Raw genomic sequence first — 16,006 nt, 5'->3', positions numbered from 1 at the left:
TCAGAACACCTCCAGGGCCCAGAAAACAGCTCAGACCTCAGAGGGTTAATAGGCAGCCAATGCAGTGTTGACAAAACCGGGCTAATATGGTCATACATGGGCTAATTTTGTAGTCGACCTAAGAGTATTTGATGATCTATAGCAGTGGTCTTTTGTGGCCACTATTTTTTTCATGAGAGCCGCACTGATAGGACAAAGTCAGTAGGAGAGCCATTTTACCGCAAAGTATAAAAAGTTACATCCAGTCATAAATACCATGTCTGCCTATCAATCTGTCACCCCTGAACATACAATATGCAATGCAATAAATACAAAAGGGTGAAAAAAAGCCATTATTTATGATTTATCAGTCAAATTTGTAACTGAGACAAGATGATTTCCTTTAATGTAAAACAAAATTAGGGATTTCCAGAAAATATTCATCCCAGAATGACCTTAAGTTATTTTTTTTCTACATTAGCCCATCTTGTAGGCCTATCTAACCATCCAAGAGTACAGTGTTAAGAGCTGGAAAGACCGCCATAACTGGCAACTCCGCAGAGACTGTATGTTTACATGCACAACTTTTGTTTCAGTCGGACTGAATTCATTCCGATTGATGAATCTGAATGTATTGTAGTTTACATGAACGCTAATCTTCGTGATGTGATACATGATCGGGTTGATGTGCGTGTTTATAAGACAAAAGATTCAAATCGGAATATGAACATTAGTGGTCGACCGATATATCGCCATGGCCGATATATCGGCCGATATTGGCCATTTTTGAAATATCGGCATTGGCCGATAAGTTTTTCTGATTGGCCGATGTGTTGGAAGCGGGACTTTTATTTTGACGGTGCTCCAGACTTTTATTTTGACGGGCGGCGCTGAGAACACACCAGTGCCAGAAGAGAACGGCAACGGCAGCTCCTCAGATCAAACAGCGCTCACTCACTCATTAATTAACTTCATTGTAACGGGGTTCAGACAGATGTTATGGGAAGAAGGAGGCGGGAACCGGCAAACATTCAACATTTTAATAATTAAATAAACAAATACAAAAATGAAAGTAAAAGCCAGCAGCCCCTCACGGACGACTGCTGGCAACACAAAACAAAAACACATCAAATAAAATTCAGGCCTGTCCTCTCTCGCTCTTCACTGTCGTCGCTCCTCCTTTATGCTTCCGCTCCTCCGTGAGAGATGCGAGACCGGTGCGTCGCGCACGTGTCGCTCATTATCAATCGCGCCACCGGCCTCGCGCCGTCCTCCCACGGCCCTCGACCTCGTCGTGCTCGCCACATTCATTAATTTACAATCTCTGTCAGTCATATCTAATACTTTGTTAGACAGAACTGGTAAACAAAGAAAGTAAATGGTATGCGAAGTAAGTAAAGCGTTTGCTTTTATATTATTTGTAACAGAAAAGGCAAACAATCAGGCTAAAATACTTTCTCATTTGCCGTCAACATTCAGAAAATGCACATCTACGTAATTTAAACAAATCTCTGAATATCTAATAAACATTTAATTTCACAAACCTTGCAGATTTAATTGAATCCAGCTGTGATATCTTGTGAAGTGTGCATTACTGTCTGCGAGTGACGGTCGGTCCGTGCGAAGTGAGTGAATGCGAACAGAAGATCAGCTTCACAAGAGACGCGATCGAAAAACTTTAAATCCTTCATTTTAAAATATGCTGATATATAACCAGTTGCCAACTGTGTCACATTCATATCTGTGATATATTCAGTTGCCAACTGTGTCATATTCATATCGTTTTCACTGTGCTGTATGTAAAATTAGCGTTACCTTGTCTTTATTTGAAAAAAATATGATTACCAGCACGAAATTACCAGATTACTGAGTGCCCTGTTACAGTGTTTACCTTCTTTTTATTCACATATTCATATATTTCTAAACAATTACTTTGTGAAAAATACTGTAATAGGATTGCAGATTCAAGAAGTTGCCATCTAAAGTATAAAAGCATGTTTATTTAAAAAAAAAAATTATAATTTTTTTAATTTTTTTGAAAAATATTGATTAAAATAAATAAATATATATAAATATCGGCTTTATATCGGCTTTATATCGGCCACCCTGCTCTCTAAGATATCGGCAATCAAAAAACCAATATCGGTCGACCACTAATGAACATATGAACCGTTGTGCCGTGCTGTTTGTATTTATCACGCAGAAAAATGCCCAAAACCAGTCGTCTGTATGATAATCTGAAACAAGGACTGGTGAGCTGTTGTCCTGCTTCACTTCACAGATGCTGAGTGAAAGGAGAATTATAGAATGAAAGGATACTCATTTATATGACACTTTATTCACCAGGAGAACAGCTCGTTCAGCGCGTCATACGTCGTCCTTTCAGTTTCGGTTTTCAATCGATCAAGTTTTTTCACGTTCTCTCGATAAACCATCCCTTTCAATCCGATCGAAAATATTTGTAATAGAGCTGACACTGAGTTTTTAACGGGTTATGTTAAAGCCCTACTTGTTATTAATGTTTTTATGAAATATCTCTAGTGAATGCATTATCATATCACCATATTTTTTACCGCCATGCGAGCCACAAATTAAAGCTTGGCGAGCCGCATGAGGCTCGCGAGCCGCGCAATGAATAACACTGATCTATAGTGTCGAACGCAGCACAAATGAAAAAAAAAATATTTTTTCAACATTGATAATAATGAGAAATGTTTCTTGATCATCAATTCATCCTATTTGAATGATTTCTGAAGTACATAATTTTAAATTAAAGCTACAATATGTAATTTTTTTCACCGCTTGGGGTCGCTAACCTCTTACAATAACAAAGGCGTAGGTTGATGACGCAGTGACGAGCTGATGAGCTGAATGATGGGACTTGCTGTCAAGCTGATGGATCTAATAATGTTAATGGATGAGTGAAAACATTCATGTTTTTTATCATGACTGTGGTATGAATCAGGTCACGATTGCTATTAACCCCCTGGGGTCGGCGGTATCGCCGGCGATACCAGCTCGCTTTTTTTTTATCAGTGTAAAAGAGACTCATAAATACTCTGTTGACTTTGATTTTCCATAGGAGTTTCATACATCAATCGATCCTGTTAAGTGATCTATTTCCAAGATGGCGGTGCGCATAGTCGCAGCGACCCGGAGCTCCCTCTGTGATAGTGGCTTTAGTAAATTTATAACCTACACGCGAACCGAAATCTTGCGTCTGAAAGACTGTTGTTTTGGACGTGCACCCAGTGATTCTAGATCTTTTCCACGGGAAATTATGATGGACAACGGGATAACAGGAAAGATCAACAGACCCACGGAGAGGCGACGCAGGCGGAGATGTGAGAGGAAGCAGAAGCGGGGTAAGCGAGCCGGCATTCATGCTAGGCTACGACGTTGCCCGCACAAACCAGCCGTGCCCAGCATCTTCCTCGCAAATGCCCGCTCCCTTGTTAAGGCCATCCTTAAAAATATTCTTGTTTGCCGTAACCCGACCGACCCTGTCAATTTAGTACCGACCCAATTATTTATTTATTTTCCCTTTTAGTCCGACCGACTTGCCGGTTGTAAAATGCGTTAAGATCGACCGATTTTTTTTTTTAACTCTTCAAACAACTAATACAAATGCAATAAAATAATATTAGTTAAGTATTGTGAATATAAATTGCCTAGACCTACATACAAACATAAGCTACGTTCTTTCTTTTAAATAAAAACCCGTGGCGCGTCATCTATGATTATGTTTACACCATTGGTTTACGCATGTCACACTACGGCCTGTAGGCTAAGTTCGCTTCGTTTCATTCACTGTCAATGGTTCGCGCTTGGTAATGATGGCTGCGGCTTTACTCTAAAGATTATTTCATTTTTATATGTTGTTGAATATGGTTTATTAAAAAATAAACATGTGAGAGCGTGTTATAGGCTATATGTCATGTTTTAGTCAGATATGACGACGCTACTGCAACACACTCGCCGCAGATGAGAAGCTGAGCATCAACGTGCAAACTATCGCAAATCAAAGTGAAAGTAAGTCGCAGACGCTTAACACACAATCATCTTCATTAAATGTAAAGAAACAAAATGATCTTACCAGGGCTGTTTCCGCTTTCTCTTATTGCGGGCTTTGATTCAGAAATTTTAGCTGATGATCAATAAAATAATGTATCTCATAACTGTTGCTTTCGGTGACGTGCACTCCATTAAATCTGCATATAGCGGGAATTGAAGATCGGATTTATATCCGCAAAAAAAAAAAACACATTTGTATATGTAACCAGGTGTAAATGGAATCGTTTTGATAAATCAGATTGCAATCCGATCTGAGAAAACGCATGAAGTGGCCTGGTGTGAACAGCCCCTAGACATCTGTGAAAAATGTATATATATAAAAATATAGACCTACCTACCGACCCTTTTTTTCTTTCTTTTTTTGCTGTTACTGCAAACCAAAATATTTTTAAGGATGGCCTAATAAACTGGACGACGTAAGGCTGCGGATTACCAATAACCGCTTGGATTGTTGCATCATGGTGATAACTGAGACCTGGCTGCATGATAACATCCCTGACCTAGCCGTGGAGCTAGCAGGCCACTCCCTCTACCGTGCAGACCGCACAGCCGACTCTGGTAAGTCGAGAGGAGGAGGCATGTGTGCATACATCCACAACAGTTGGTGCACAGACACAATTGTTATTGAGAGACATTGCTGCCTGGATTTGGAGTTCCTGATGCTGAAATGCAGGCCTTTTTATCTACCTAGGGAATTTTAATCTGTTTTTATTACTGATGTCTATGTGCACCCCAGAGCCAATGCTAAAATAGCCATGGGTAAGCTATATAATGCCATATGCAACCAGCAAAACAGACACCTTGAGAGCATATTTATAGTGGCAGGGGATTTTAACCACACTAACTTGAAGACAGTTCTGCCCAAATTTTACAAGAATGTGCACATTAAAACAAGGAATAACAAGATACTGGACCAGGTGTACACAAATGTTCCCGGAGCTTATAAAACCCAGTCTTCACCTCATCTTGGACAGTCTGACCATTTATCCCTGCTCCTGACACCAGCCTACAAGCCCATCATCATCAGGATCAAACCTCAGACAAAGACAGTGGAGATCTGGACTGCAGAAGCCTCCTCAGCCCTGCAGGACTGTTTTGATGACACCAGGTGGGAGCTCTTTGAACATACAGACATTGAGCACCATACATCCACAGTCCTTTCCTATATCAGCTTCTGCACGGACATTGTTGTCGAGTTATCTGAGAATTTTGTGCATCAGTATCTGCTTCTAACTCGAAAAGAGCATCAGCCAACCACAGGGGACACAGGGAACAACTCCAAATCACTTTTCAGTTTTTGTATTTGTAGGTTAGACAGTAATTGAACAGTTTGCCTCAAATGGATTCATTAAGGTTGATAACCTTAAAGAGAAAAAGAAACAAAGAAAACAAAGAAAAGAAAAGGATACATCATTACTTCTGATTATAATCTCAAATGCGAGCAAATGCAATGTAAATAAAGATTTTACCACATAAAACTGTCGCAATATTTGTTCACTTACATATTTAAGCTCTCTTTCCTTATCAATACATAATATTATAATTTTACACAAACTAGCTAAACAAACGTGGTATCTGTCACTGTTGCATTTTTTATGAACACATGAGAACTGCACCATGCACTTAAATAATAACCACAGCATGACATAATTCACTGTTCTCCTCTACATTGTACATTATAATAGTCAAGTAACAGGTTTAAGTGACAATCAGTCCTTCAAACAATTAAAGAGAGTTGTTGTCATACCATCAGTGTCCCTGAGATGACCGATTACTGATGCGTTTCCCGTCGTGTGCGTTACTCTCCGCAGCCTTTTAACTTTTCTGCACACGTCATCTTCATGCAGAAATTACTCGTGCCTTGAAACCGCGTCGTTAACTCACTGAAACAATCGCGTCTTTCACTTTCTTTGCACTCTAATTCTGCGTGCATGCATCTGCATGTGAGTTTTTACTTTTTTCCGCGTTCACTCGGCATTCTCCGCCACTCTTCCGCATTCACTCGGCATTCTCCGCCGCTCTTCGTCACTCAATTTGAATTCAGCTTCTTTGTTTCGCTGATTTTATTTTAACAGTGCAGCAATCTCAGACACAATTCAGCTCTTTAGCCTCACACCTCCCACTTGAACTACTGGTTCTTGAACCCAAGTAGGTCACACTTTCATTCTCCTCTGCTTGTTTGTCTGGCTGTTCTTCTGCAGGAATCAAGACGACTAACCGTCTAACATCTCTATGGAGGATGGTTGCAGGAATTTTGTTAGGCAAACCTTTGGTGGCTCCTTTTCCTTTGCCTGTGACTTTCGTTTTGTTAGGCTTGACACTTGAGACTGGGTAGTTTGTAAAAACTCTAACATCCACGTCTCTGACAACACCTTTGTGATCAGGATTGACTTTGACTACTCTGGCCAACTTGTACTGACTTCTCAATGCATTTTGGTCTGCCAACCAGACCACGTCTCCTACAGCAACATTCCGTTCCCTCGTGTGCCACTTGCTTCTCACGAACAAATTTGGGCCTGCTAACTGACTCCATTTCTTCCAAAACTTGTTAACTTCTCCCTGAATGATCTGTAATCTTTTGTAGGGATAACCTACGAAATCAAAGTCACCTGGGTCTCCCTTTGGTCCTGACCTTCCTAACAAGAGAGAGTTGGGAGTGACGTACTCTATGCAATCCTCTCTGCTCTGGGTTCTCGCATCTATAGGTCTCTCGTTCGCCAGATTGGCTGCCATGTAGAGGAAGGTTTGGAACTCACCCCATGTGAAGATACCATTGCCTCCCAAGTTATGAAGGGCTCGCTTTACTATGCGAACAGCAGCCTCTGCTGCCCCGTTCCTATGAGGAGAGTTTGCAGGATGGATTTTCCAGGACCATTCAGTACCATTTTTGGCAGCCTCTCCCACTAGCTCGGACTTCTGCAACTTATCCAGGAACTTGTAGAGTTCTGTGAGAGCAGGTTTAGCTCCAATGAAATTTGAGCCTGGATCAGACCACAATCTTTTCGGATGACCCCTCAGGGCTGTGAACCTCTGGTAGGACATTAGGAAGCCTTCAGCAGACTGGTCACTTACAACGTCAGTGTGCATAGCCCTAGACGCCATGCAACAAAAAACAATTCCCCAGACTTTGAGTCGCACCCTTTTCCTCACTTCATCCCTTACTTCATAAGGGCCAAACAAGTCCAAAGTTGTGAATTCGAAGGGTGCAGCTGGCTCTGTCCTTTCAGGAGGAAGGTCGCCCATGATTTGCTGACATCTTTTAGCCCTTGCTTTTCTACAGATCACACAGCTGTCTACTACCTTCTTGGCTAGTCTCCGACCTTTAATCACCCATGCTCTCTTTCTCATTCTGAGAAGTGTTCCTGCTACTGCTTCATGATTCACATTGTGAGCTTCTCGGGCCAATAATGTGGACACCCATGCACTGTCAGTTAATATTGGAACAGCAATCTTTTCCTCATTAAAGATTTGGATTCTGCCGCCACAGACTAAAAGTCCTGAGTCTTCTCTGTATACAGCCAGTCTATTAACCCTCTGGAGTCTGAGCGTTTTTTTGGGCCCTGGGGGTGTTCTGACATGCTCTGACATTTGTGCTTTTTTCAGTTGCTTATAAACATATTAATGGCAAAGGTGTAAATTCACTCTATATAGCACAAACAGGACTACAATAATATGTGAGCCACATGTATGTACATGTTTTCATTTTTGAGAGAATAATGTTTATGCGTGGTTATCGAAAAAACTAAAAATTAAAAATTTTGAAATAAGACCACAAAACACATACTAAATATGTGGCAATAAGACTTTTGACTTATGGATGTCGTCGCCTATAGTTTTTTCTTCAAAATTATGTGAAAATAGTCTTGCTTTATCGTTCACATAAAACCATACATTGATTTAAATTGATGTAAAACAGGTTTTGCTTGGAAAGCCAATATGCGAGGGGGCGTGAACGAGGAGTGGTTTACACCTTAGAATACACCCACTCTGCATAATTAGCCATTCACTCAGGTGTGACACTGACTGAGCCACAATGCAAAGACAAAAGATATATTTAGAAGAAGACTTATATTGACCATTTAAGATTTTGCTTACATCTATCTTGTAAATATGTTTTGCTATTTTATTAAAATGGTTACAATTACAACAATAATTACAATTTCAACAATATTTCAAGTGTACTCTTTCTTTGTAAAAAAAAAATGATTATAGGCCCTACATTTTATCTATGTATTCATTAGTTTGAATATAACCAACATTGGAACAGCTAACATCTTAGTTGATGACTTTATTTTTGACAAAAATAGTATTTTATATATAGAAATGGCTAAACAAAAGCTTATTTGATGTGGCAGTATATTCTACAGTAAAAACTGTACCCAAATCTGGTCAACAAAATGTTGTCTTTCATATTTCGTCTGACTGTAACGTTGTTTTCATGAAATATTAGGGCATATTGTTAATTTGCAGTTTAATACGTTGCTTATACAAATAGCCTACATTTTATTTCAACATTCAGTCGATGTTTACTTATCTCAGTATAGCAATACAGTTTGCTAAAACATCATCATTCATTCACACACGCGATTTAAATTTAAACTGTCTTTGCCAGCTGTGGTAAACAGCGCGCATCTCTGCCGTTTATTCATTCATAAACAGAAACCCACGTGAAGAAATTCACGTGAGAAGGAAAAAACTTACTTGTATTCCTCAGCTCGCTCCTCGATATACCCGCACTTCTGAGGGACATTTTCCATTAGTATTATTCCTCACAGCGCTGCAAGACGGTGTAAACAAGTAATGATCTAAATAAACTTGTGTGTTTTCTCGAGCTGATGTGGGCGTTCACAGGATTGCCTCAGCCATTTGCGTTTGAATAGCGCGCGCTCTCCGTGGGCGGGGCCGATTATAACGTAATGAGATGAGATGAGCTCGACTGGAATCGCTCTCTTTTAATACAGATTTCACAAGATGAGAATAATTGTTTTTTTATATAAATGACTTCATTTAAAAGAAGAGAATTCAAGCTTCATGCCTGTCTGTCTGTATGTCTGTTTGACTGAGTATTCGCTGAGTTATTGTTAATTTTCGGACGCGTTTCAGAATGGACTTCACTGGCAGAGAGAAGGCAGAACTCGCTTCGTGTTTATTTTTCTTTATTTGGCAAAAAGCACAACACTTTGTTTTTATTGTGAGTATACACAAAAATAATACACATTTAACAGAATCGATTGATGTATGAAACTCCTATGGAAAATCAAAGTCAACAGAGTATTTATGAGTTTCTTTTACACTAATAAAAAAAAAGCGAGCTGGTATCGCCGGCGATACCGTAGACCTCAGGGGGTTAAGTGCAGTGTCAGGAAAAGTCACACCCTCCTGGGCTGCCAGAAAGAGCCCTCTTAGAGCATCCTCTTGCTCTTTTACAGTAAGCACAGCCTTTCTGGTTTCATTCTTCATTGGCGCCTTCCGATTTCCATCCTTTGGGATCTGACTTCGAATTCCCAACCATTTCTTTATGCCACGCCATACCCAGCAGATGACTCTGACTAGTTTGGTTAAGCTACTAAACTTTCCCACATCCACTAGTTTTTTGACAACTAAGTCACCTGGTGTTCTTCTAGGTACGTTTTCCCCAGGTTTTGATTCTCCTGCCTTCTTGCGAGTGCTTGGGTCAGAAGTGATGTTGGTTGAATCGCTCCTTTCAAGGCTTGGAACTTTGAAACTTCCTTTTTCTGTTTCTCCCAGGTCCTTCTTTGTTTGAGCTCTTGTCAAAACTGCCGAGAATGTCTTCCTTTGAAGTTTATTAATTCTGTCCCTGGCATCAGCAGCAACCTCGGAAGCAGACTTCTTTGGCCACTGTTCTACTGGACGCCTAAGGAATTGTGGTCCCTTCTGCCATACAGAATCGTCATCAAGATCCTCAGGAGTGCCACCCCTTGTGATGATATCTGCAATATTGAAGTCGCCTGGAATCCACCACCAGTCACTGACAGGCCCAGCCTTTTGGATTTCTCCAACTCTATTTGCGAAAAACGTCTGGTACCCGTAACTATCACGTTGAATGGCTCCCAGCACGGTCTGACTGTCTACTAGGTGGAACCAACGCTCAACCTCCATCCGTCCATGCTTCTCAAAGTACTTTCTGAGACGTACCGCGAAAACTGCACCACATATCTCGGCCTTTACAGCATCTCCCTTCTGGTCCAGCGGAGCTAACTTGGCCTTGGATTCAACTAATCTGACATCTATACCTTGGTTCGTTTCCCACCTTAGGTACAGCACAGCTCCATAGGTTTTGTCGCTACCGTCTGAAAATGTGATCCCCCATGGTTTTCCTTTCCAACCAATCGGTGTGAGACTTCTGTGAAAATTAACTTGACCAAGCTGCACATATTCCTCAAAAAGTTTAACAGCTTCATTCCTGAGATTTTCAGAAAGTGGTTGGTCCCATGTTTGTCGGGTTAAGCTCCCTTTTCCTGTCTCTTGGAACGCCTTCCTGACAAGAATTGCACCCTTTTGCTTGGCAGGTGTGACGAGACCAATTGGGTCATAAAGCCCAGCAACTTGGCTTAGCAGATGTCTCCTGGTCAAAGGGTTAGGCGTCTTCACTTTCACTTCTTCCTTAAGGAGGTTCTGGCCCATTCTCATCTTCTGCTTCCTTTTTGAGAAGTTAATGGAAGTCATTATGTAGAGTTTGTCCTCCTCTACCAAGTACCCTGTGCCTAAAGCCTTGCTGTCTTCCTCCTTCATCTGGTTTGGGAGTATGATTACTTGACCCTGAGTATGCGCACCAGTTACTTGCCTCCCACTTTGCCCTGACCGAACCCATGGCTTGAGTGCAAACCCGCCAGCTGTCAGAATCTCTTCAAGTCCATTTGTTATCTCATTAAGTCTCTCCTGGTCATTGTGGGATGTAAGGATATCATCCACATAACTGTCCTCCTCCAGGACTCTGCGCTCTTCTCTTAAATGAGCGAACTTTGCTAGTCTTGCCGTCTCACGCATAGCTAACTGTGCAATGCATCCAGCAGGGCGATCTCCAATGTTAACTCTTGTGATAGCGTACTCGCCTATTCCTTCTTCTTGAGTATCTCTCCAAAGGAACCTGTGAAGGTGTACTTCACGCTCCTCCAGCCACACAGAGTTATACATTTTCTTTATGTCCCCAAGAGCGGCAAAAACTCCCTTCCTGAATCTAAGCAAGACAGCTCTGATAGGGTTGAGTACATCTGGTCCCTTTAGCAGAAGATCATTCATGCTCAATCCCTTGAATTTTTGGCTACTATTCCAGACGAGCCGCACTGGAGTAGTAGTTGAGTGGGGATTTGGTGCCACCAAGTGACTTACATACCAAATTGGACCATTCCAACTATCAATCACTTCCTTGGTAAGTTTTGTTGCCGCCCTTCTTTCCACCATGTCATGGACTTGAGCTGCATAAATGCTCTGCCACTCTGGCACCCTCTTGAGTTGTTTCTCAGTTCTTAAGAAAACACTTTCCACTCCACTTCTGTTGTACGGAAGGATAGCTGGGTCCTGCATCCATGGATACTTTGTATCCCAGTGTGGGGACTTACTGTGGGAATCCTCTTCAACATAGGTGAGACCCTCTCTTATGATCTCAAGTTCTTTTTCTTCGACCAGGGTCATCTCCTTCCCTCCGGGTTGACATTTGCCACAGCGGCAGCCTCCACACTTTGGCTCGCAGGCTGCACCTATGCTGTCCCATCTCCACCACTCAAGAAACTCCTGATTACTTGCCAGTGAGCTTTTTGTTTCAGCAACGTGGATCATCTTGGTAATACTAGGAGCTTCAATCTTCTCAAAGATTTCCTCATACTTAACTGCAGCTGTCCTCATGGACCGCGCAAAATGCGTCTTAGACTCATACGCTGCCATATCCACCATCTCCAACAGCTCTGGGTGTGCTCCAGCCACCGTTTTTCCCAACGGGCTGTCCCACAGGACGAGATCTCCCACAATCTTCAATCTTTGTGGTGCGAGTCTCCCCTCTCGATGGCTGATAAGGAGTTCAATTTTATCTGGTCTTTTCAATTCTTCAGAATCCACCTCTGGAAAGAATTTCCTAAGTTGCTCTGGAGTTACACTTCCGTGGACTTTGGCGATTTCCTCCAATCCATAGCAGATCAACTGGTGAGCCTTCTCCGTTCCTCTGGAAGTTTTAACTCTAATCCTGAGGAGGTATCTTTTTGTGCTCACCCTAATGGCCATCTTGCCAACTCCATGAACCACCAGGGTAATTTTCTCACCTCTCAGCTTGAGTCTGTCAGCAGCTTCATGGGTAATGTAATTTGTATCGGAGGCCAAATCTATCAAAGTGCCAATTTTCTGTCCAGCGTTTGTAATTACCTCCATCAGCATCATGATAACAGGAAGCTCTTTCAGCCCACTTTCATCCAACAATCCCATCTGGTCTGTCCCAGAGCAGTTTACCATCTTAACTTTGTTGGTGAATGCCTTTTTGCACCTTTCCGCTAGTTCTGGAGAGAGCTCAGCCAAGAATTCCTCCTGCTCATCTGTCAGTCTGCTTCCTTTCTTACTATCTTTGAAGACAGTCTTTCCTTCACTCACGTTCTTGAGCTCTTTAGGACAAAGGAAGTAATGGTGGTCTGATGAGGCTCCTCTTTTACAATCTTTGTTCCTGCAAAGGTAGTTATCGCTGCACCTGTCATCTTCCTCATGACATCCCAAGCACTTTTTGCATGCTCCCAGCTTTTTTATGATAGACCTCTTCTCTGCTAGTTTTAGTTCCTTGAACTTTTTGCAGAAGAAAATCTTCTCCCTATGTTTTTCCGCTCCACACACGATGCATCCACTTTCTGTAGAAACTTTCTTTGTCGTTCTGGTAAAAGCATAGTTCCTCTCAGATTTTCTTTCTGGTTTTTCTGCTCTCTCTGAGATCTTGAGCTGCTCAAGTCTTTCAAGAATTTCTTCTTCTTTCTTTAGGAACTTTAACAGTGCATCAAAATGATTTTCTGGTGTGATGCCATTTGCAGGATCTGTCATGTGGACCAGCCAGTCTCTTTTCACAAACTCCGGCAACTTGCTCTCAATGGACTTTATTACAAGTGGGTTTTTCATTGCGCCAATATTTCCAAGATCTGTGAGATCCGCCAGAGCTTTTTCCACCGTTTGGATTAATTCTATAACCCTTCTTGGTTGATTTCCTCTCACAGCAGGGATCCTTTCTAACTCCTCAACAATTTCCATGGCAATTGTGATTTTATTCCCATAACGGTTTTCTAACACCCTGAATATGTCAACAGCAGTGTTATAAGAAGATAATCTGAGTTCTTTGGCAATCTTCTCGTCAATGCTGTCCACGAGCTGGATCTTTTTAACCTCAGCTGACCCGGTGGGCTCCCCTTGCCTCTGGAGATTTTCCCAGTCCCTTTTCCAGCGGTAGAAATCCCTCTTATTACCACTAAACTTGGGTAAGCTTGTAGGTTTGATTCTTACTACTGGCATGACATGTGCTGCAGATGCTGTCACATCCAGGTTCTCCTTCACATTGGTTTCTGAAGCTCGTGCATCCTCAGCAGACCTTCGAGCCCACGCAAATTCAACCTTTCTTGCTTCAAGCTGGTTGCTATCCTCTTTCAGCTTCCGTACACGACTTTCTAGAACCCCTCTTTCAGACGTTGGAGTCCATCTTTCCCAACTTAACAAGCTCCAGTTGCCTCTTTCACTAGTCTCATCAAGAGCTCCAGTTGCACTTCATAACTTTCGTAGGCGACGCTGTCGACAGGTATGGTGACTGTGCGTTCACAGGCTTTCTCTGCTGCGGAGATAGCAGCTAGCACTTCGTTCTGTCCGTATCTTTTCCAGAGATGATCTTGCACTAACTGATTAACTTCTTCAAACCTTGTGTCACAGTCTTCCAGAGTTTTCTTAAAGTCAGCTTCCTGCTGTGCTGAAAGTAATGCCTCTGCACCATCTTCTTGAGTAGCTTCAATCTCTGCCAGCAATCCAGCTTTGTAATCATCATTTGTTTCAAAGACTTTCCTTGCTTCAGAAGAGAACTTTTTGAATTCGTCTTTGAGCTCAGATTCCAACAGTCTATGTGCTTCTCTACAGATGAAGTTAGCTTGCCTGGTGAAGCTGCTTTTTGCAGAGGTTCTCTCCTTTTTCAGCTGATCGACTGTTTTTCCTAAAGCTTCCTCAGCCATGTTGGTTTGGATGCTATTCACTTAACTCCTTTGCGTCAGCAGCACTTTGTCTGGACTTTCTGAGCCGTTGATCTCTTTGTCCTCACTGCTACACTTGGTTATCAACTGTCGAGTTATCTGAGAATTTTGTGCATCAGTATCTGCTTCTAACTCGAAAAGAGCATCAGCCAACCACAGGGGACACAGGGAACAACTCCAAATCACTTTTCAGTTTTTGTATTTGTAGGTTAGACAGTAATTGAACAGTTTGCCTCAAATGGATTCATTAAGGTTGATAACCTTAAAGAGAAAAAGAAACAAAGAAAACAAAGAAAAGAAAAGGATACATCATTACTTCTGATTATAATCTCAAATGCGAGCAAATGCAATGTAAATAAAGATTTTACCACATAAAACTGTCGCAATATTTGTTCACTTACATATTTAAGCTCTCTTTCCTTATCAATACATAATATTATAATTTTACACAAACTAGCTAAACAAACGTGGTATCTGTCACTGTTGCATTTTTTATGAACACATGAGAACTGCACCATGCACTTAAATAATAACCACAGCATGACATAATTCACTGTTCTCCTCTACATTGTACATTATAATAGTCAAGTAACAGGTTTAAGTGACAATCAGTCCTTCAAACAATTAAAGAGAGTTGTTGTCATACCATCAGTGTCCCTGAGATGACCGATTACTGATGCGTTTCCCGTCGTGTGCGTTACTCTCCGCAGCCTTTTAACTTTTCTGCACACGTCATCTTCATGCAGAAATTACTCGTGCCTTGAAACCGCGTCGTTAACTCACTGAAACAATCGCGTCTTTCACTTTCTTTGCACTCTAATTCTGCGTGCATGCATCTGCATGTGAGTTTTTACTTTTTTCCGCGTTCACTCGGCATTCTCCGCCGCTCTTCGTCACTCAATTTGAATTCAGCTTCTTAGTTTCGCTGATTTTATTTTAACAGTGCAGCAATCTCAGACACAATTCAGCTCTTTAGCCTCACAATTGTAACAACAAATAAACAAATTAAAGTGCTCACCAACCAAAAGCCCTGGTTCAACAACAGGGTCAGGGAGCTGCTCAGAGCTCGGGACACAGCGCTGAGATCAGGGGACAGGGAGGAGTACAGAAGGGTGAGGGCCAACCTACTTAGAGGCATCACATGTGCAAAACGGAAATACAAACAACGCATTGAGGACAACTTCAATGCCAACAACCCCCGTGCAATGTGGCAGGGTGTAAAGAACATTACGGGCTACAAACAAAGCAACAGTAACCCAACCTCAACTGACTCCTCTCTCCCAGACCAGCTAAACACCTTCTTCGCTCGCTTTCTACAACAGGGGACTCCAGCTCCAACTACAACACGGGACTGGATTTACACACACACTACCTCCCCAGGGAGCGATCAGCCACTCACTCTTCTGACCTACCAGGTAAAGAGAGCACTACACAAAATTAACTGCAATAAAGCAACGGGGCCTGATGGAGTTGCAGGACGAGTGCTGAAGCAATGCGTAGTATTTAGTAGTAGTAACTCCAGTATTTACATGCATTTTTAACCTGCCATTACAGCAAGCCATAGTCCCCACCTGTCTGAAAACCGCCACCATAATCCCTGTACCCAAAACCTCAGCTATCACAAGCCTGAATGATTACCGGCCACTGGCTCTCACGCCAGTGATCATGAAATGCTTTGAGAGACTGGTACTGCCCCATATCAAGGCCCGCATTCCTCCTGACCTCGATCAACATCAATTCGC

The 16,006-nt window shown here is 42.0% G+C and overlaps 2 protein-coding genes across 4 annotated transcripts in view; both read right to left on the bottom strand.

Annotated features, from left to right (window-relative positions):
- The window catches only part of LOC309479816 (uncharacterized protein), a gene marked incomplete at its 5' end in the record, with an annotated part of 97,496 nt that overhangs the window by 64,593 nt on the left and 16,897 nt on the right, over window positions 1–16,006 (bottom strand). The window lies entirely within an intron of this gene.
- On the bottom strand, window positions 5,248–7,577 carry LOC309480169 (uncharacterized protein). The gene is made up of 2 exons (XM_082144566.1): window positions 5,801–7,577; window positions 5,248–5,415 (listed from the first exon to the last, which is right to left on the bottom strand). The coding sequence occupies exon 1, from the start codon at window positions 7,399–7,401 to the stop codon at window positions 6,139–6,141; it is 1,263 nt and encodes a 420-aa protein (XP_082000692.1). The 5' UTR covers window positions 7,402–7,577; the 3' UTR covers window positions 5,248–5,415; window positions 5,801–6,138.

The sequence above is a fragment of the Leuciscus leuciscus genome (assembly GCF_965113295.1).
Source record: "Leuciscus leuciscus genome assembly, chromosome: 1".
Taxonomy (NCBI): Eukaryota; Metazoa; Chordata; class Actinopteri; order Cypriniformes; family Leuciscidae; genus Leuciscus; species Leuciscus leuciscus.
Note: the sequence above shows the minus strand (reverse complement) of the source record. Positions and strands in the feature narration are given on the sequence as shown.